The sequence below is a fragment of the Rhinolophus ferrumequinum genome, chromosome 6 (genome assembly GCF_004115265.2).
Source record: "Rhinolophus ferrumequinum isolate MPI-CBG mRhiFer1 chromosome 6, mRhiFer1_v1.p, whole genome shotgun sequence".
Classification (NCBI taxonomy): Eukaryota; Metazoa; Chordata; class Mammalia; order Chiroptera; family Rhinolophidae; genus Rhinolophus; species Rhinolophus ferrumequinum.
In genome coordinates, this window is record NC_046289.1 from 3,940,468 (window position 1) to 3,961,574 (window position 21,107).

A 21,107-nucleotide genomic window follows, 5' to 3' on the forward strand; every position below is an offset into this window, starting at 1 on the left:
TTCTGGGCTGAATTGACCCACATGTCCTTTCTGCCAAGGCAGAATTCTGGAGCTGGCAGGACTCAGCATAGCCTCCAGAATTGGGGGGAAGAGGGGTTCTGCCTTCCTCCCCATCTTACCCCATTAGTGTTCTCAGAACTGCCTCAAGGGTCTTTCCAGACCGTTCCTTCCTGGCCAGTGAGGGGGCTGCCCCTGTAGGGGTCTGTGCCAGGGGTCAGAACCAAAAGGCCCAGAGACATGCAGGGGAAATCGGTCAACATGGCCTCCCAGGGGGAGGGTAACAGGGCTTGGGTTTTAGTACCATCAGGACTTGTCTGGCCAAGTCCTGACCCTCCCTGGGACTCAGTTTCCCCATCTGTAAAGTGGAGGTCCTAACTACCTCACCGTATAGGGCTGTCAGGAGGACGACATGAGTGAGCTACTGTGGCTGACGTCCCCCACGTGGGACCTGAACCATAGCAGGGGCCCTAGGCAGAGGTTCACTTTGGGGGCATCAGCACTGCAGGACTACAGGTCCCCAAAGCAGGAGAAGACACATCTATGGTCCCAGGAAAAGGGTCCTGGGGGGTCCCATGCCCTGGTGCTGCCTCCTGGCCCTAGAGTGCGATTTCTGCACATCACAGGCAGGGCCTGGGATCTGAACTGAGAGGGCAGGCCCTTTGTCCCACCCACCCCTCCCCCATCTGGGCTCATGGGAAGGTTCAATAAATACTTTGTGAATGAGCAAAAGATTATGCCATTTTAACCCTGAGCGGCTCCTTCTGTGGGCAGGTATGTGGCTGGGCTCTCCCGACCCCAGCTCCTCAGCCTGGCTGCCCCCCAAATCCTCACCACCCACCCCACACCATAGCCCCCATTTCTGAGTTCCCAACAATCTCTCTGCCTTTGCCCGTGCTGTTCCTTCTACCCAGAATGCCCTTCCACATGCCGTCTTGTCCACATAACAAACTATTTGTCCTCCCTGTCACCTTTTTTCTGTGGCTTTTGTGACCTCCCCCTTACCCCTGACCCCCAAGTGGACTCATTCACCCTCTGTGTACCAAGTTCCACGTGGGACGCTGAGACACAGTAAGACCCAGGCCAGCCCTTCAGAGCAGGGACACAGGTCCATCAACAGATCTTCCCAGGGATCCCAGGTTGGGGACACTGGCCTGGGGAATCAGGGTGGGCCTCCTGGAAGCAGGGATACTTAAGCCCAGGCTTGAAGGAAGAAAAGGAGTTTGCAAGAAGAACAGACAGGATGGGGCTTCCAAGAGGTGCAAAGACCCAGGGGCCTGAGGAAGCAGGATGTGTTTAGGGAGCCGGGTGAGGGGTGGGGAGTGGAGGTCTCTGGGGCTCTCCTTGCGACCTGTAGTGTCACCCGTAGTGTCCTCTGTCCTCTCTATTTTGAGCACAGCCTGGGTCTGACCCCTAGATTTCTCCAGCCCTAGCACCTGGCAAGGACTGGCACACAGTAGAGATCCCCCAAGTCTGGCCAGCTCTGCTCTGGTCTATTAACTGCCCCCTGCCCCTGACTCACTCCGCTATCCTGCCTCTGCTTGAAAAACTCTTCCAGTGATACTCAAATATTTGCAGATGTGTGCAAAGCCAGCTGCTCCTCTGATCCCAAGCTAATCCCCCTCTCCGTGCGGGGTCTCTCTGCCCTCACCCCCCGCAGGGCCCCTTTGTCTGCTTTCTGCCTTTGGGAAAGCTTCCTCTGTGTAAGCGGCATCCCCTCCTCTGTTGTGCAGGAAAGCGGGTCAGGCGCATTGCATGGAGCCTGGGACTCAGAAGGTGCCCAGGAGACCCAAAGCTATTCCCGGAACGAGTCCACCCCTCCCCCCAAAATAGAATGTTTTCAAAGTTGTGAACTGTTACAAGCGGCCAGAAAAAGTAACCAAGATCTGTGAAGTTTAGGACGGCTACTCAGTGACAACCACCCAGGTCAGACTGAATGCTGCCAGCCCTCCCGTGCCCCCCCAAGACCCTTCCCCAATCACACCCCCCCTCCCAGGTCTCCAGTATCCTGACTTTTGTGAGAAACAGTCCTGTTTCATCACAGTTTGGCCACCTCTGACAGCATACCTAGCCGACACAGTTTACTTGCCTGGTCTAGAACCTCACATACGTCGTCTTTCAGCCGTGGGTTTCAGCCTGGCTCTTTTCATCAAAACATCGTGTTTGCAAGAGTCCTCACTGGTAGTGCGTGGGGCTGTCCATGGCTGGCTGTCTTGGGGAACAGCATTTGTGAGTGAAGTTACTGCAGTCTGTTTATTCATGGATGGACATCTGGGCAGCTTCCAGCTTGGACCACTGAGAATGAAGGTCCCATCCTGGTGATCTGGGGAACAGGGGCTGCATTTCTGGGGCTGTACCCCAGAGCAGAACTGCTGGGCCATAGGGCATGCATTCGGTCACCTTTAGGAGATAAGGCCACACTATCCTGGGTGCTTCTGTCCGTCCCCCTCTCAGCAGTACGTGGAGTTCCTGTGTCTCCACAGCCTCCCAGCACTTGGCACTGTCAGGTGGGGGGCGTGGTGCTGTTTCTTACACTTCCCTGGATTACTGCCCTCTAGGGTTTCCTCTTCTGTGGGGTCTGTGTGCGTTGTGCCATGAAGTTGTCCTATGGATCTGTAGGAGTTCTTCAGATAGTCCTCGTCAGTTACCCGTGTGGCAAATACCCCTCCCTCTTCTTGCTGGCTTCTCACTCTTTAATGGTCCTCTGATGAACAGAAATTCTTATTTTTAATCTGTTGAATGTTTTAGGCTTTTACTTTTTGACTAAAGCTTGTTGTGTCTTGCTTAAGAAACTCTTCTGATGTCACGAAGTTACTGGCTTTCAATCCACTTGAGACTGATGTTTGTGTATGGTTTGAGGTTGGGCTTTTTTTTCTTTTTTTTTTTTTTTTGCACATGGACACCAAATGTTCCTGCCCATACTCTGATTCATTTATATGACTGATATTTGTTAGGTCTGAGCCATGCCAGACCGTGTTCTGTATTTTGGAAGGTACTATGGGGAACCGCCAGGCTGATGTCCTAGAGATAGAGACTGACGATTATCAGGTCGGTTATCAGGTTACCTTACAAATGTAAAATCATCTTACTTCATCTCCCATGACTCTCCCCTTGCCTGTTCCCCTCTAGCTATGTTGCTGTCATCTAACATAGCAGACAGGCTCCTGCCCCAGGGCCTTTGCACATGCTGTTTCCTTCTGCCTGAAACTTCTTCCCCAGATATCCATATGACTCCAGCCTCCCTTCTTTTACATCTTTCTCATTGTTATCTGTGGTAGTGGCGGTGGGGTGGGGAGCTTTCCTGATCACTCACTCTGTTTACAGTTATAACGCCCTCCCCTACCTCCCCCTTTCCTGCTTTGATTTTCTCTGACACCTTGATCTCCACCTGACTCAAGATTTATTTTATTTTATTTTATTTATTTATTTATTTATTTATTTATTTATTTATCTTTTTTATCATCTGTCTCCCCCCAGAACAGCAGCCCACTGGTGATCCCCAATGCTTAGAATTGGCACCTAGTAGGTGCTCAATAAGTGCTTTTGAATGACACTGAACTGTGGCAAATGGTGAAGAAGAAGAAAGCGGGGGACAGCTTTTTCCCCACCTTTCATGATGCCCAAGAGGGTGATTCCCCATTCTGCCCTGTAGGAAAGGGAGTATTGGGGAGCACTCGTGCCCCCCACCCCCTCCTTCAGTCCTCAGAGATTGGTGTTTTTGTTTTTGTTTTTTTAAAAGGTACCCACTGAAAAGCCCTGAGAGTTGTGAGAGCCTCCAGTGGAGAGATTTGGCCTAACCTGCCCACCTCATGTGTCCTCCACTTTATCCCCAGCAGGCCCACCTCCCTAAGTGTGGTCTTTCAAGGCTCTCGACCCACTTCTAAAATTGATCCAGTGGTTGATGGACTAATTCTCACTAAGGTGTGAATGACTACCTCCCTTTGATTTCTCCCTCTGGGAGTCAGGGCATTACAAAGGGACACTCCATAGGACTTGTTCTCTCTTATCTGCTCTGACCTGCCCTTCAAAGTCTCTGGTCCCCACAACCCATCTGAGTCCTCACTTTTCTACAAAGGCTCCCTGATGAAGTATGTGATTACAGTGATAGATTCACCTGGCTTTGAATCCCAGCTCTGACACTTACGGGCAGTGTGGCCTTGGGCAAATTTTAGAACCTCTCTGATTCTCAGTTTCCGCACCAGTAAAATGAGAATAGTAATGACATCACCTACCTTAGAAAGTGTTCTGAGCATTACATCATTAGCGTGGAGCTCGGCACATGGTTAATACCTTGTCTCCCAGAAAATAAGACCTAGCCACCGGATAATCAGCTCTACTGCGTCTTTTGGAGCAAACAATATAAGACCCGGTCTTATATTATATTATATTAGATAAGACCCGGTCTTATAGTAAAATAAGACTGGGTCTGATATTAATTTTTGCTCCAAAAGATGCATTAGAGCTGATTGTCCGGCTAGGTCTTATTTTCGGGGAAACACGGTATGTATGGGCCAGTTCTGGCTACTAACTGCCTGCCCCTCTCTCAGATGATGTCATTTTGCCCAGGCCCTGCTTCCCCAACTGCTGGGCAGGTAACATTATTCCCATTGTGAAAGAGAGGACCCAGCGAGGTGGGGCGGGGGCGTGTGAGCGGCAGCCCCAGATTGTGTTAGGACTGTGAGAGCATCTCAGGGGCAGGGCCAGGGGCCAGCTCAGCTCACCCCCAGACTGTGTGCACTTCCCCCGGGAGGGCTCGTCACTGGTCTTGGTGGCGGCTGGCATTTTAGAGCAAGGATGTGCTGTGAGCCTGTTTCTCAACGTTCCCAGCCACCCCTGTTCATCACAGGCAGAAAACCAACCCTGACTGCCATCTCTGGGCCTCCACTTTGTACCAGGCACCGTGCCCAGCCCTCGCCCGGACATTCTCCCTTCACCTCCACAACAAGCTGAGAGTCGAGCCCCTCGAAGGGCCCACCAAGGCTGAGGGGCTCGTGGGGCCTCAGGGCTCCAGTATCAGGGGCAGCACCAAGGTGTCTGCCTTGATGGAGTGGCTGCTACCTGAGACGGGGAAGATGGAGATAGGGCAGGTTTGGGGGGCCACAAGATGCTTGTTGGGAGAATGCAGCAGGACCTGAGACCAAGTCTCCTGGGCTCCTGAGGCCTCAGCCCAACAGTGTAGAGGAGCTATGCCGGGCAGGGTTTGCACCTCTGTCCTGTGCTCTGGCACGAGGGGTAACAGCCAGGGCTGGGGGACCCGTAGTGACATTTGGAGTGGCCGCCCTGGAGAGGGGCAGCTGTCCTCATCCTGGCCCTGATGGTCCCTAGCCGGGTGCCCTTGATAAAGGCCCTTACCCCCAGGCCGTGCTTCCTTCATCTGGACGACGGGCTGCACCCCGTGTCAGGCCTTGGGTGAGGATGCAATGAAGAAAATGCCGATGGCACACAGTAGGCATCACTGGGTGATTGAATGGGGGTGATGTCAGGGAAAGCTTCCAGAAGAGGTCATGATGGTCACAAGTGCTCCTCTGGGCTTTAATTACAGATAGGGAAACAGGCCCAGAAAGGCAGCCTCCCTCCTTGCCCCAGTGCCTCCTTCCGGCCCACTGGCTGATGCTGAAATCCAGTCATGGCTCCAGGCCTTTTCTCTCAGACTCGGTTTCACCTCGGGACTATCTCTCATGGGTGTGGGAGGTTCGGGGTAGGTTGGTGGCTGAAGGTGGGGTGGGACCAGCCAGCCACCGAGGGCATGAGGCACGGAGAAAGCGCAGGGTTGGGGCTGGCTACCCCACGCCCCACAGTCCAGGGTCACCAATGAGCCTCCCACAGTCCTGATTACCTTTATGATCCCCAGAATTCCAGAAAACAGGCCCTCCTGCCGATCCAATTACCATGTGCCCGGGTCTGTTTGCGGTGGTGAGCCAGCTGGTGGGGTGCTCAAATTAGTGAAGCCAGCGTGGGTTCCTTTGTGGGCAGCAATGAACCTGATCATCAGAGTGTTGAATGGCGGCCCCTTCTCACCTGGGCCCCAGGGCAGGGATGGCAGGTGCTGGGAGGGTAATTTGGGAGCCTTGCAGGCAGCTCCTTATCCGTTGTTGGGCGGACCATAAGGCCTCTCCTCGGACAGCTCTGAACACTGGAGCTGGAGGAATGGCTCACCTCGCCCTTCCTGAGGCAGCCTCCTTAGGGCTTCCCATCCTGGCTCACCCACCAGAGGAACAGCCCCAAGCCCCAGTCCGCTGCCAGTCCTCCTGCTGTGGAGTGACACTGGGGTGTCCGAGAGGGAAGACCTGGGCCTCCTGCTCCCCCCACCCCCCCAGCCTGAGCTATGGCCGGTCATCTGCAGGATGCGCCCTGGCCTCAACCAGGCTGCTTTCACCCCCAGGCCTTTTCCCAGGCTGCGTCCCCTGCACAGATGGCCAGTCACAGTGCTGCCCCGCAAGACCGGCACAGTGACCCCTCCTGCAGGTGCTGGACGCCTGCTCCACGGGGTCCCCTCTGCCTCCCTCAGGCTGCCAAATGAAGTACAGGACGCCCGGTGACATTTAAATTTCAGATAAACAGCTGGATCCTTGTTTAATGTATATCCCATGCAATGTTTGGGACATACACTAAACACTTACTGGTTGTTGATCTGAAATCCAAGTTCCACCCTCTTGTGATCATTTCAGGAAGTTCAGTCTTAATAGAAAACAGGAAGAAGCAACTTCTTTGGGTCTGGCCAAACAAAACCAAACTGTAAAGCTCCAGAACTCAGAGGCAGGAAAAGCCCAAAATACCAAACACTGCAAAGGGGAGTGTGGGGTGGGGCCTCCGCAGGCGTGCAGCCTGTGGACCGGGGGTGGGCACTTCCCCCTCCGAGCCTCCATTTGCCCGTCTGTAAAATGCACTCACTTGTGTGTTTTTCATTCATTCAACAAATGTTTACTGGGCCCACCTGTGTGCCAGGCTCAGGGAACGTCTCACCAAGAATGTTGCACTTGAACGTTGAATGAGGGAGCAGAGGAGCAGCCATCGGGACACCCGGGGACAGGGATCCAGGCAGTAGGAACCGCAGGTGCTAAAGCAGGAGCATGCTCAGTGTGGCTGGAGGCAGGGCAGGTGGAGGTGCGTTCGGGAAGCGACAGGAGGCCCCTGCTCCTCAGGTGTGAACCTGTTGGGACTGACCCAGTGAGGCAGGGACAGGGGCAGTGGAGGGGGAATGGATCTGCTCTGGCTTTCAACAGGTCCCCTCTGGGGGAGGACAGGCTCCAGCCAGTTAGGAGGTGGGGCAGCAGTCCCATGAGAGCAGCCAGGCCCAGGCGGCCTTGGAAGAAATGGAGGCTGAGCCAGGGGGATTTGCTGCCAGCCTGGAAGAATGGGAGAGGGAGAAAGGTGTCGGGGATGCCTCCAGGCACGGCCCCGCCATGCTGGGGCAGGGGAGCAGAGGGAAGGCTGTGGATTTGGGGAGGGTGAGCCCCGTTCACGTGGGCCCTGCAGATCTGAGCTGCCTGCAGGCACCACAGGGACATAGAGGCAGCAGGGGTAGGCATGACATGAATTTGGGGGTCGTCAGCAGAGCGATGGCATCTGTGGCTGGGGTTGCCATGGGGTGAGTGTACCCAGGGAAGGGAAGAGGCTGGAGGCCTGATGGTAGGAGGTGGGGAGAGGGGGGCCATCCACAGAGGAGGCCGAGAAGGGCAGCCAGGGGAGGAGGTGTTTGCGGGAGGCGGGAGGGGTCGGCTGTGTCACTGGCTGCTGAAGGCTAAGGTTACTTGAGAGCTGAGAAGGGCCCAGCCAAAGCAGGTTTAGTGGCATGGAGGCAATGAGAGACAGCTGGGCATCGGTCATGGCAGGATGGAAGTGAAGACAGACATTTCCACGGAGCAGAGACCAGGGCGGTACCTGGAGCGTCAAGGGAGCGTTTTTTGTCAATATGGGAGAACTAACCGCCTGATCATATGCGGAGAGAATGATCCGGAAGAGAGGGAGAAACTGGTGAAGGGAAACCAGGCCTGGGGGTCTGCCTGGCGGCTTGTCTGTAGTGACAGGCGGGTGGCACCGGGTGTTGGGCAGAAGCTGGCAGGTGGGTAGACCTGGTAGTGGCATCTGTGGAAGTCCCCTTTGGGTGGCCTCAGCAGAAAAGGAAGTGAGGCCATCAGCTGTGAGAGGGGATGGGAGAGGAGGTGTTGGGAGGATGAGCAGAGAAAAGACTGCATGAAGTCGGGTGAGGGAGGGAAGAGACCAGGAGTGCCGTGAAACCCCCAAACCCCTCTGTTGGATGAGCCTGTCGGTTCAGCCATGTGGTGTTCTGCTGTCTCCGTGAGTTGACGGACAGGTGGCCCTAACTGCAGTGGGTTTGGCCCCAGTGTTAGTACAGTGAAGAGAGAGATGGGGTGTATTTGAGGGAGTGACTGCCTATGAAGAAGAAGGCTGAGGGGCTTTGAGAAGCTACTAGCGTTGAGGAGTGAAGGGGCATCAGAGAGAAGGAGCTGGAAAGAGAGTGGGGTGTCAGAAGTGGGATGATTGAAGGGGTCTGGCATTGATGGAGACACAGTGGGCAGCCCGGGGGTCTGGGCTGCACTGGGGCCGGGCTCCCTCTCCCATCGCCAGGCACTGCAGGCCCTCCTCTGTCACCCCCCGAAGTCGTTGTTTCACGAAATGTTGGTTGTGCGTTTCTGTATGCCGGGCTCCCTGCCCCTGACATCCGCTCTCCCAGCCGGGGCTCTGGAGGTCCACAGGTCATCTATCCATCTCCACAAGCCCTTGTGGCTGGAAGGTGTCGACAGAGCCCCAAGCTGGGAGGTCTGGAGCCCTCGGTTTGGCCTGCCCTGACTCACATGTGACACTTCAAGTCACATGGCTACTCCGGGCCTAGGTTCTTTGTCTGCAGTCAGGTCTGATGAGGACAAGTGTGGATGGCGGTGGGCCATGACCTGCTGAGAGTGGGCATTGAGAAAAGCACAGGGTTTGTGGCCCACTGTCCCAGGTGCCTCTGCCCCACCGACCGTCCTCACACCCCCAGAGTTTCTCTCTGTTCCTCTCGGGGGCCAGAGTCCTTAGTCCTCCTCCCAATGGGCCTTTCCTGACAAAGCCTGCCCAGAGGCCTTGGACACCTCCAGCATGTGACCATCAGGCCCTGTCATGTGCTCGGCCCTGGGTCAGGTGCTGGGACCATGAGGAGGAGCAGACACAGCGCCTGTTCCCAAAGAGCACCCCCTGCATTGTTAGGCTGGGATGCGGATAGAGAAAAGGGCACTGACCCAGTGGAAGGTCACAGAGGGCTTCCTGGAGGAGGTGAACCAAAGAGCAGGGAAGGACATCTGCTGAGCAGGAGAGGCAGTGTATGCAAAGGCCCAGGAGTAACTGCAGCTGCTCTGTCCACCTTTCCAGGTTGCCCTGCTTTGCCCCAGCCCCGGGCACCCCTGGGTTTGCTTACCTGCCGAGGGCTCGCCAGGCCTCAGTGCCGCCATCTCCCAGCACGTGGTTCTGCCTTGGCAGAGAGAGGGGGCCTTGGGAGCAGGGCTGCAGCCTCCTGATAAGATGAGGCGAGATGAAGCATTTCCTGCAGCATCTCTAGTCTCCTGTCTCTGAGCAGGAAGGAGCAGTAAAGCAGTCATGTCACCCAGGGCCACAGGGAGGGGACAGGGGTGGCTCCATTGGATGACCTTGGTCAGTAGTTCAGAGGAGAGCAGGACCTGGGCAGATGTCGAGTTCAAGGACTCCGTTCATCCCTGTTGGGTTGTCCAGGCTTGAGTGGGTGACCCTCCTGGCTGTGGACCCCCACGCCAGCACTGTGACAGTCCCCTATGCCAGTACACGTGCACACATATGCACGCACCCACACAGTCTTCCCCAGGAGCTTGGCACAACAGCCTGGCGGCCGTGGCGGCGCATCCAGAGTCCCCATCTCCTTGTATATGGTGTTGGCTGCTGACACTGCTGTACAGGTCAGCTGACGGGTAGTCCAGGGGCATGTGGGGCGCGTCTGGGTCACAGCCCCATGCCAGCCGGGTGCCCAGCACTGTTTTACTCCAAGGTGAAGCTCAAGGGCCCAACGAGAAATAGAATGGGCTGTCCTGTGGGACCACAAGCCCCACTGCCCTTGACTCTGCACAGGTCACTTCACCTCTTAGATGCCAGCCTCTGCCTCTATCAAGCTGGCTGTGGTTGGCCTCACAGGGAGACGAGGGCTGCGCCTCGTCTGACCACACTGTGTGGGAGACGGTTCAGTGAAAAGTCTACAGTGCTGCGGTTTGCACTAAGGTCTGTCATTTCAATGTGCAGAAGAACAGTTGACCCGGCGTTGAACCCCAAGTGGGCTGTGTGCCATCATAGGGGTCCCATTCCTTGATCTCCATGTACCTTAGTTTCCTCATCTGTAAAATGGGGTGGTGCACACCTCCCTTACAGAGTGGATTGAGACTAGATGAGCAGGTCTGGGCATGTACCTGGGGCAAGGTGGGCCCTGGGAAGGCGCTGGGGGTGTGAATTGGCCACATCCACCTGCCGCTCAGGAAAGGTCCAGAGTGGGCTCCCGATGGGCCATGAAGGATGCAATCAGCAAGGCGGTGATCAAGGTCAGGGGGAGTAGAGGAAGACTCTCCTGAGACACACAGGAAAGTGGTGGCACAGGTGGGGCACGTGAGGGTCTCGGTGGGGAGGGGCACTGAGTTCCTACAGGGATTATCTTCCTGCTGTAGCCTTCTGCAGGGAGACTCAGGAATGGTCCCCAAGTGGGGCAGGGGACAGAGATGTTTCTGCAGGGACCCAGCCCTGGGCCCACACAAGGTGTCCAGAGGAAGGTTAGTCCCCAGGTAAGGGCAGGCAGGTAACCACCCGCGTTGTCCCCTGGGGAATGAGAACAGGCTGCCCTGGAGGCGGGACCTGAGGGAGGACCTAAGGGAGGACTGCGAGGCGGGGCCTGAGGGCGGACCAGGAGGCGGGGCCTGAGAGAGGATCAGGAGGCGGGGCCTGAAAGAGAATCAGGAGGCGGGACCTGAGGGAGGACCAGGAGGCGGGGCCTGAAGGAGGATCAGGAGGCGGGGCCTGAGGGAAGACTGGGAACAGGCCTATGAGAGCCTGGAGGGAGGATTGTCACTGCTGAGAGCAGCAAGGACAGGGTCCTGAGGTGCGAAGGGAGGGGCTTTGGGTGACTGAGCAGCCTGAAGGCCCCTGCGAGTGAGGGGTGCCAGCACAGGGTGAGCTGGGACAGTAAGGGGTGTCGGGGGACAGGGGCTGGTGGTGAGGAGTCATGGGGAATTTTGACCAGAGGTGGGCAGGTCTGACTGGGCTCAGTAACATGCCATCTGGCTGCGAGGGGGACATTGGAGTGCAGGGACAGGGTCGCTCAGCCATAAACAGGACAGTGACTCAGCCCCTGTAATGCTCACTGATGAGGGAACAGTAATTGATCCCCACCCTGCCCTGGGAGGTTAGGGTGTCAAGGTCCCCCTATCGTGCACTCGGTGGGGAGGAGTTAACTTGGAGCAGGAGGGAGCGAGTGCGATGCTGGCAGAGGGAACATGGGGACAAAGTCACCAAGATGAGAAGCTGCGTGCCGCTTGTGGAGAATGACAAGCAATTTGGCATTGCTGGAGCATGACTGGGGCTGGAGACAGCCCTGGGAGCCGAGGCGATGGCAGGCTGTGCCGCGGGCTGTGCCACAGGGATGCAGGCCCTGCCGGACTTGTGGCACCGCTCTGGTATCTGGGAGCCGGCTCAGGGACTCCTTGAGCCCCACTGAGAGCTCCCACCCAGCCCCCCACCGTCATCATCGCCCACTAGGGATGGGAGCTGCTGACCCGCCAGGCTGCACAACTGCCCCCAGTCACCTTGTCAACACCGAGGAGCAGAGAAGGATGTGCTCCTGCACCCCAGGGCCCCTAAGCTCAAGGGCCCTTCCTCTCCATGCCCAGCATGATGCCATGTGCATGGAGGGGAACGGGAGGGCAGACAGCCCAGGCCAGGACCCCAGGTGGACACAAGTGATAGAGAGGCAGCAGGAGGTAGACTGGGACTGATGAGGAAAGATGAGGAAAGAGAGGGACCTTCGGCAAGGAGGAACCAAGAAAGACTTCCTGGAAGAGGTGGCATTTGAGCTGAAGAGCCTCACAAGCCAGGAGGGGATCTGGGGACTCAGAGAAAGAAGGCAAGGGCATCCCGGGTGTAGGGAACAGCATGGATAATGGCTTGCAGGATGGATGTGAGTGTGGCCACATTTGGGGGGACCCAGAAAGGAATGAAGAGGGCAGTTGTCCTTTACAGTAGTGGGAGGAGGAAGGGGCCCTGGTTGACTTGTGAGCAAAACATCCTGTCATTCTGCCTTCAGGCAGGTGTGTGGTGGTTGGGTTGTGGCCCAGCATGAGTGGACTAGTTCAGAGGGCAGCCACAGGTGGCCACAGCCATCTGTACAATGGGGGTGATGGTGGCCTACCTCCCAGGCTGAGATGAGGATGGAGATGCACTTGGCACTAACTGAGTGTCCACCCCCAAAGACCCAGGCCAACCTTCTGTCCATCGTCTGCCCAGTGGTCAGCAGGCCCTTTTACCAGCAAGAGTGGGAATGTGGCTTCATGTGCCCAGCTAGGGGTGACACCAATTCTGGTCATCCCCAGGCCCAAGGCTCTGTCATGCCGGCTCCCTCAAGGGCAATCATGGGCCCTGCTGATAGCCTGAGGCCGGGGAAGCCGGGTGGGAGGCAGCCCCTAAGCCCCTCTACTCTCCTCTCAAAATACACTGGTGCCCAGTGGGCAGGGCGGCCCATTTTACAGATGAGGAAAGTGGGGCTCACGGAAGCCATGATGGCACAGCTTGCAGTCCAGGCCGAGACCTTCCCTGCTGTGCCCCTCAGCCTGTCAAATCGACACTTAAGATCTTTCTCATTTTTGGACCAAAATTTGATCCTTAATAAACATTTTTTTCTGATTTTTCATCTTCACTGTAGCAATTACGACAAAACCAGAAACATAAAAGAAAAATTTTAGATTACCCAGAATCCCACTCCCTGGGTGTAATAACATTTCTGTCCTTCCATTGTTTTCTGCGCTGTCTGTATGCAGTTATTTTTTAAGTAGATTGTACTACTCTTTCTCCTAACGCATGTGTGCCCGTGTCTCTAACGTTCTTTGGAAGCCTCTCCTCTTGTCACATTTCCCCGGGGCCAGTGACGCTGCGGAGGGTCCCGGAGGGCTGGCCGGGAAGGGTTCTCCAGGGGACTCTGCTGAAGCTCTAATGTACATCCTGTTGTCCCAGCAGGGTGGTGCCACGCTCCACCAAACAGGCCTGCGTCCCTTTCCGTATCTGTCTCCCCTGCTTCCAAACCCTTCCGTCCACCCATCGCCCAGCCCCGACAGGCCACAGGCAAGGTGGGGTGAGAAGGGGTCCTAGGGAGGGTGAAGTAGGTCCTGCCCTGGACCCCTAACATCCTTCAGGCCCCACAACCTCCAGGAACCCCCATTCTAACTATCCATACATCAGCCCATCACAGCCTCCCAGCAGAGGTGGGGTGCCGGGGTCACACTGTCCCTCCTTCTCCTTGCCTCCTGGGGTCTCTGACCAGTAGGTCCTGCACATAAGGAGCAGTAGCCAAACAGGCACCCAGAGCTGGGGGAGCCTGCAGTGGTGGATGCAGGCCTGCAGGGGAACGGACACCAGGCAGTAACGCTGCCACTGGTGGGGCTCAGTGCCATCGATGAGTTCACATTCTGGGGACTGACCAGCCAGGGCGGCAGGTGCACGGGCTGGGAGCGACCCTACCCGTTCCCACACCCTCGCCCAGCCACTGTGCACAGGTGTTTTCCTGCTGGGTGGGGGTACTCCCCATCTCTGTGATGTGTGCCCATGGGGGGCCCAGCGCGGCCCCCGCCCCAGTTCTGAGCAGCTCTGTCCTCTTCGCCCACAGGCTGCGCAGCCCCTGGGTGCCCTCGTGCCTCGGGCAGCCCCGCGTCCTCCAGGGCCGACTGGCCAGGTCCTCGCCCTCGCTCTGGGACAGGTAACATACCTGTTGTCTCCCCGGCTCCTTGGTGTCTCTGCATCTGTCCCCAGACTTCCCTCCACTGTCTGCATCAAGTCCCCCAGACAGATGGGGGGCCCAGAGAGGGAAGAGGTCAGCACCAGGGGCTAACATCCTCACTACTGCTTTCGGTGCCGTCCTTTCTCAGAGGCGAGGCCCTTGTGCCCCCAAAGCCCGGGTCCCCCACCAAGGTCCCTGCTGAGGGCTCTGTCCGGGCGCTCAGGCCTCCCCTGAGTGGCCAGGAGGGGATTCTTCAAGGCCCCACTCTGGGCCAAGTGAGCTCATCGCTGTTCCCTGTGAGGCAGGAAAGCGCTTCCAGGCTTCCTGTGGGCATGGAGGGAACCGAGGGCACCCGTCCACCCACTACACACACCATGTCAGGTTCGGTTCAGATTCTGCTTTAATTCACCAGGACTCAGGTGAAGTGAGGTGACCTCACCAAGCTGCAACCTGAGCAGGGCTTTCCAAGTCCCCACCTGGAAGGGTGGCCCTGATCTGGGGGGCATAGCACTGGCCAGTCTGATCTGAAGGACCTCCACACTCTCCCTGTACATCGAAGGGTTGGTCTCCAGATGCCAGGGCCGCAGAGGGGGTCAGAGCCGCTGAGCCCCAGGCTGCGCGATGCCCCAGTTTCTCAGTGGCCTGGAAGCCCCCACTTCTGTGCAGTGCCTGCCTCTGGCCTCATCTCCCGGTGGTTCTCATGGCCCAGTGTGGTGCAGGGACCATAGTGACAGCCCTGCTCCCTGAGTGTGGGTACCCCCAGTTGTGAGGGCACACGTCCCTGTTTTACAGATGGGAGACAGGCTGAGGCTAGGCAGCGCTCAGGTGAGTGCCCTGGGAGGATGGCACCACCTAGGTCACTACAGACCGAGTCCAGCCGGGGCCCTCCCTGGAGCAGGCCAAAGAGGGGACATGTCCAAAGCTTCTGAGAAGTTGAACCCAGGACTTGGTGAGGGCGAGGGGCAAGGAGGGGTCACCAAGAACTTTCCTGGTCTGACTGGGGACTGAGGGTAGCTGTGCGCTCCCCAGGGACGGGGAGTGCAGAGAAAAGAGCGGTCAGTATTGGACACCCTGGAGTGTGAGGTGCTCGTGGGCTGTCAGGCGGAGAGGCTCGTGGGCAGCCGGAGCCGGGGGCGTGGAGCCCAGAGACGGGCCCGGGCTGGAGGTGGAAGCCTGGGAGGGTCCATGTGGGGTTTACAGGGAAGGGTGGGGGTGCAAACCAGGCCCTGGGGACCAGCCTGGGCAAGTCAATGGGTCTACAGATGACACAGAGCCAGTGTGGCATAGATGGGGGACACCTGGGGTGTGCTGGGGCAAGCCAGCCTGGGTGCTCGCTGTGACTGAGGGTCTTGAAGGGCATGTCCACGGCCCTGGTCCAGGCACCTGCAGCGAGCAGGCAGAGGCCTGGGGGAGGGCAGAGTCAGGGGCTGGGGTGCTCCCAGCCCAGGACTGGCCAGGGTGCAGCTTGGGGTGGGTAGGTGTGAGGGTTCAGGGAGGGTGGGACTAGCATTTGAGGGTTGGTGGGACAGAGCCGCCTAGTATGTCTGGAAAGCCACCGATAGGCCAAGGGTAAACTGAGGCTCAGGCAGGCGAGCTCCATGAAGCTGGTTGCCTCTGGAGTGGAAGTCTTGGCCCCGGTGCCCTCGGGTGGTCCTACCTCTGCCCGGAGGCCACCTCACAGCCCTCTCGTACTTTCCTCCCACACTTACCTTGTTGACGAACATGTTCCCTTTTCATCGTCTGTCTCTCCTGAGACTGTAGGCTCTGTGGGGCGGGCAGGGAACTGCTGTGAGGTGCTGGGAACAGGGTGGGGCCAGCGGGAGTCGAGGGAAGGAGGGTGACAGTGGGTGCATTGTAGGGTGCTATGGCTGGGTCGCCTTAGGAGTAGGCAGTGTGTGTGATGGCCGTGTCTGAGCTGTAGCTGCGGGTGGGTAGCCGAAGTTGGGGAGGAAACGTGGCTGACTCTGAGAGGTGGGGTGGGGGTGCTGTCGGGCACCCCATGGATACTGGGCCCCAGGATGGGGCAGGGCTGGTGTGAGGGGCTCACAGTGAGCTGGGAGTGCAGGCCTCAGAAGAGCCAGTGTCCAGAGGCTGGTCGGTGATGGCCCGGGAGTGTGGCTAGAGGACGGGGGAGGACTCAGGGCTCAAGCGGCCACATGGGTGGATAGACAATACCCTCACCTCTTCCCAAGGGCGCAGACCCCACCTGTGCATGTGACCGAGGGCTGCCATAGACCTGTAGCTCCCGGAGGAATGACAGACTTCAGGGGCTGCTACCCCACCCCCATCTCTGTGCCTTTGGAGAACCTGGATGACATGGGAGAGCCCCTAGGAAGCTGAGCACTCTATTGGTGGGGAGAAAGGCCTGGCCCAGGGCAGCCTGCGATCCACAGTTGCAGGGTGTTCCGAATGGGGCAGTCAGGCATGCTGCCTGGAGGAGGCGGGCAGACCTATGTGGGCAGCCAAGGGTGCTCTGCCTCTGGGCTTCCTCCTTGCTTGTCACTCTGCACCCTCCTGGGGGACTGACTCTTGGGAGGACCTGCCCTGCCCATCTCTGAGGTTCTCAAAATGTAAGCAACTCTTTATTTATTTAAAAAAAATGTAGACCTGGGCAGGAATCCAAGAATGCTTAATGGAGGTTCGCTGGGTGTGTGCCCGTGGCAACGCAAAGTGGTTTACACACAGGGCCCAAGACTGAAGATAGCTCTGCCCCGATGCTGGAGGAAGCCCCCTCCTGACTCTGTACCCCTCCCTCAGGTTTGGGTCTGGGGGTTCCCGAGAACACCCTTGGGGGTTGCCCAAGGTCCCACAGCATATCTGGTAGAGGCGGGGCTCCCAGGCCCTGCCCCACCCCCAGGATTCCAGTGTGATTCCTGGGGACTTCCCCCTGCCCCCACCCCATGGTCTGGAGCGGGCACTGTTCATCCTGTTTGTCCTCGTCCCACAGCAAACTCACCAGAATTAAGCATCCAAATGGCTGTTGGCACTGGATGGTCCCCTGGGGATGTGCTCCTTCCAGTTTGGGACCCCTCCGACCTGGGCACTTCTGTGTGTGGGAGTTTTCTTGGAGCCAAGGCTTTGTGTCCACAGGGCAAGATGGGAGCTGTTCCCACTTCCCAGGGGGGCAGCTGAGGCTCAGGTGGACAGTGGGGGCGCGTGGCGGGACCAGCAGCCAGGTCTGTGTGACAGCAGCCCCTCTGCCCACCCAGAGGTGCCAGGCTGGAATTCACCTGCACCAGCCTGGGCTTGCCACTGCAGTGCAGGGGGTGACAGGGGAAAGTGCCCGCCCAGAGCATTGAACAGCAGCTTGAACCTTAGCTCCACGCATCTCTAAGGTCCAGCAGAACGCCCCTGGGGCCCGTCACCCACCGCACGGCAGCCCCTCCCTGCAGAAATCCCCCTCCCGGCCCCACTGTGAAAGGCAGCCCGCTGCCCCTGTGTGTCAGTAAAGGGAGGGTGCATCAGATAAGTGCCTGCGTAGAAGGACCTGCAGCTCCGCTCTGGGTGCTGGCTGGCTGCCCATGGGAGGGTGTGGCCCAGGGGATTGGTCATGGCCACTCCTGCCCCTCCTGCCTTGTGCCCAACCACAGCTCAAATAAATTGATGGCATGAGGGTCAGAGAGCAGGTTATCCAGTGTCTCTGTTTCCTGAGCATAGGACTCAGTGTCCTAGGGTCCTAGAAGAACCCAGTCTGTGGGGAAAATAAAGCCTCAAGAACCAGGCCTTGGACCCTGGAAGCCTTCCTGGTGGAAGGGGGATGTGAGCTGGCCTGGGTTTTGCTGAGTGTTCCATTCTGTGTGGAGAGCTAGCTGGACGCTGGTGGACGCTGCCTGGGCATAGGGCATCACGACCCATCCTCTCCCGGGCCCAGAGGTCACACAGCCTGCCGGGCCCACACAGCCAATTTGGGGAAGGGAGGCCTGATCTAGGGCATGGCACTGCCACCACTGGGCCTCAGCGTCCCCACGCAACACTGTGGAGGAACAAACGTGGGGGCCCTTGTAAGCTGCGCCAGCTGGAGGTCGACTCTGTGACCTCCAGAGCCTGGGTGCAGTTGGGCACCCTTTAAACTGGAGTCCTTTAAGCCTCCCCAAACCCTCGCCAAGTTCTGGGATCAACACCGTTCCTCCCGCAGGGATAGGGATTTACTTCTGACCGGGCGCTGCTGTAGGCAGAGGAACTGCCCCAGACTGGCTCAGTGTCAGGGTCCCTGGGGCCATATGCCTCAAGTGCCGCCCCCACCCCCGCACCAGGGCAGGAGGGAGGGAGGGAGGGGGAGAGTGTATGTGTATGCGCGCGTGCGTGCGTGCGTGTTAGTACGGCCGGGCGCACACGGTGGGCGCACACGGTGCGCACCCACGGCGCGCCCGGCTGGCCCGCACGGGCCTCAGTTTCCCCCGCGCTCAGCGCCGCGGCCCGGCCCGCCGCCGCGTGTCGTTGCAGCGCGCTGCAGGAACAGAAGGGCGAGCTGCGCAAGCGGCTGTCCTACACCACGCACAAGCTCGAGAAGCTCGAAACCGAGTTTGATTCCACGCGCCACTACCTGGAGATCGAGCTGCGACGCGCGCAGGAGGAGCTCGAAAAGGTCACGGAGAAGCTGCGCAGGTCAGGGGGCGGGGCCCTGGTGGGCGGGGCCCGAGTGGCGGGGGCTCAGAGATGCACCGCCCACCTGAGCTGCTGAATCCATTCGGAGATGCAGAGTACAGGGCTCAGTGAGGTCCAGGTCAAGTTGTGCCAAGAACATCTGAACCATGATCTGAACCCGGGTCTGCCCACTGCTAGGGACAGGCTCCTTCCAGCCACCTCCCCCTTCCCTGCCCATTCCTTCTTTCATATTGATTTGGTGGGGTAGCAGCATGACACAGAAGCGTCCACCTCCAGACCCTGACTGCTCCACCAAGGCCCCAGCCACTGTCCCTTGGGTCCCTGATGGGAAAAGCGATATCTAGCCCTGGAGATGAACCAGAGGTTAAGGACAGTTTCCATGAGCAGCAGGGCAGTATGTGAAGTGCCTGGTGAGGTGTGGGGTCCCTGAGTAATTTCTCCTTTAAAAACAAAACTTTTCTAAAAACATTGTTCTTCTGCATATTTAAGATGGATATTTTCCTAAAACATATTACACTTTCCAGCTTTCCTTTAGGAAGAATGCAAGCTTTGCTCTTGGCTCTGTTTGTTTTAAATATTTACAGAGTATCATGGCTGGTGCTGCCCCAAGACAGGATTTGCCAGTGGGGCTGTTTGTCCCTCCATGAACAGCCCTGTCCTGCTGGGCTTCCTGAATGGCACCATCGAATCACCGGGAACCAAGCTTGGGCAGTGCAGTCAGACCTCGGTTAAGGCCCTGGCTCTGCCACATACTGCTTTAAGCACCTCTAGCTTCAGTTTCCCTTTGGGGGGGCAGTAACATTAGACATAGGTTGTCAGTTGGCTCATCACTGTCCAAGCTCTTGCACTGTCACTCTCACTCCATGGCGGCAGTGGAAGCACAGAGCCCCTGATTCCCACCCAGCACTCGCCTCCACTGTCCCCCTTCCTCCAGGGGACCCTATCTTATTCACCGTGTCGCCAGCACCCACCCGGGGCCCGTCACACAGTCTTACGTCTCTTGCCTGCTAATCTGCTATTGAACATAAACGCCTTCGCCAGGCTCGTAAGAACTGTGTGTAAAATGTGAGTAAACTGGCTCTGAGACCCTGTCACTCACCTGTGACTAATAGGCCTTCCTTTCTTGTCTCCTGGGGTCCTCGACCCTGGCCCAGAAAAGGCCTCAAACAAGTTAGCTTTCATCAGGGTTTTTCTGCTGTGTGCAGTGGAGCAGTAGGAACAGGGTGGGACTGATGGCCAGGCTTGGGGGCTTTCATTCAGCGCCCCCTGCTTGGCAGGCTGTGTGGCTGTGAGGGTCATGGGAGGGCCAGGCCTGGCACAGCAGTGGCCCCACTGCCTCCTGTTCCAGGATTCAGAGCAACTACATGGCACTGCAGAGGATCAACCAGGAGCTGGAGGACAAGCTGTACCGCATGGTGAGGGCCACCACCCAATGCCCCGTGGCCCCACCCAGCACCCACACTCCGAGGCCCCCAGCTCTGAAACCGTGATGGGGAGCCATCGGCCTAGCTGTTATCCCCTTGCTCTTGTTGAGTCCTGACCCCCCGGGACTGGGCCAGTCCCACCCTTTCTGTACTGAATGAGAGGGTGCTGCCAGGATGAGTGAGGGGTAGGGTTCAGACCCGGGAGCCCTGAGCACCTGAGCTGTGTAAGAAGAGCTGTGGGAGAGAGGACACGCTGGGGACACACCCCAGCTCAGTGTGAGTCTAGAGACGCAGGCCTGGGAGGACAGAGGCCTGAGTTCAGGCCCTCGCTTGGTGATCCAGAACCGGGTTCAAGCCCAGCTGTGCCTCTCATGGCTCTGCCTGGGACCCTGGATAAGGTCCTTTACTTTCTGAGCCTCAGTTTCCCAATATGTCCAGTGAGATGGGCCAGACCTCATGCTGAGTGTAAGCCATCCGCACTCAGTCCTCACCCCAGACTCCTGGGAGGCACGTCGTTACCCTGGCGCGGTGCAGGTGAGAAACTGACGCTCCGGGAGGCAGTGGCTTGCCCCAGGCTGTCTGGCTTGTCAGTGGTTGAGTGGGATTTGAACCTGGGTCTGTCTGTGCTCTTACCCCTGTGTCCCACGGCCCTCCAAACACCTCATCATGATCTGCCACAAGAGGGGACAGGGGAGGCCCAGGCCTTGGCTGACCGCTGACTGCCTTCTTCCACTGCCCCCTGTCCCTGCCCCAGGGCCAGCACTATGAGGAAGAAAAGCGGGCACTGAGCCATGAGATTGTTGCCCTCAACAGCCACCTGCTGGAGGCGAAGGTGACCATCGACAAGCTGTCGGAAGACAACGTGAGTGTTGGGCTCTTCTGGCCGAGGGGCCCGGGCCCAGGTGCTGCTGCCCCCGGGCTCAACGGGCTGGACGGGTGCAGGTGGATGGACCGAGTGGTTGGGGAACACCGGGGACGCCTCACCAGAGACACTCTGCTGGGGGCGTCCTGGAACACCCTCTGCTGGGAGGAAACAGGACTCGAGGTCGGGAACAAGCCATATTATCTCGTTCAAGGCAGGGCTTCCTGAA

General features: G+C 58.0%; 1 protein-coding gene across 11 annotated transcripts in view; it reads left to right on the plus strand.

Moving 5' to 3' along the window:
- BEGAIN (brain enriched guanylate kinase associated) overlaps positions 1–21,107 on the plus strand; it is a 45,241-nt gene that overhangs the window by 18,867 nt on the left and 5,267 nt on the right. For 6 of the 11 annotated variants that reach the window (XM_033109521.1, XM_033109526.1, XM_033109524.1 and 3 more), the window contains exons 3-6: positions 13,877–13,966; positions 18,431–18,592; positions 19,941–20,007; positions 20,771–20,878. In XM_033109521.1, coding sequence (XP_032965412.1) covers positions 13,877–13,966; positions 18,431–18,592; positions 19,941–20,007; positions 20,771–20,878 — 427 coding nt within the window. The remainder of the gene's footprint in view (positions 1–13,876; positions 13,967–18,430; positions 18,593–19,940; positions 20,008–20,770; positions 20,879–21,107) is intronic. The other 5 variants (XM_033109527.1, XM_033109530.1, XM_033109528.1 and 2 more) reach the window with 1 other exon arrangement.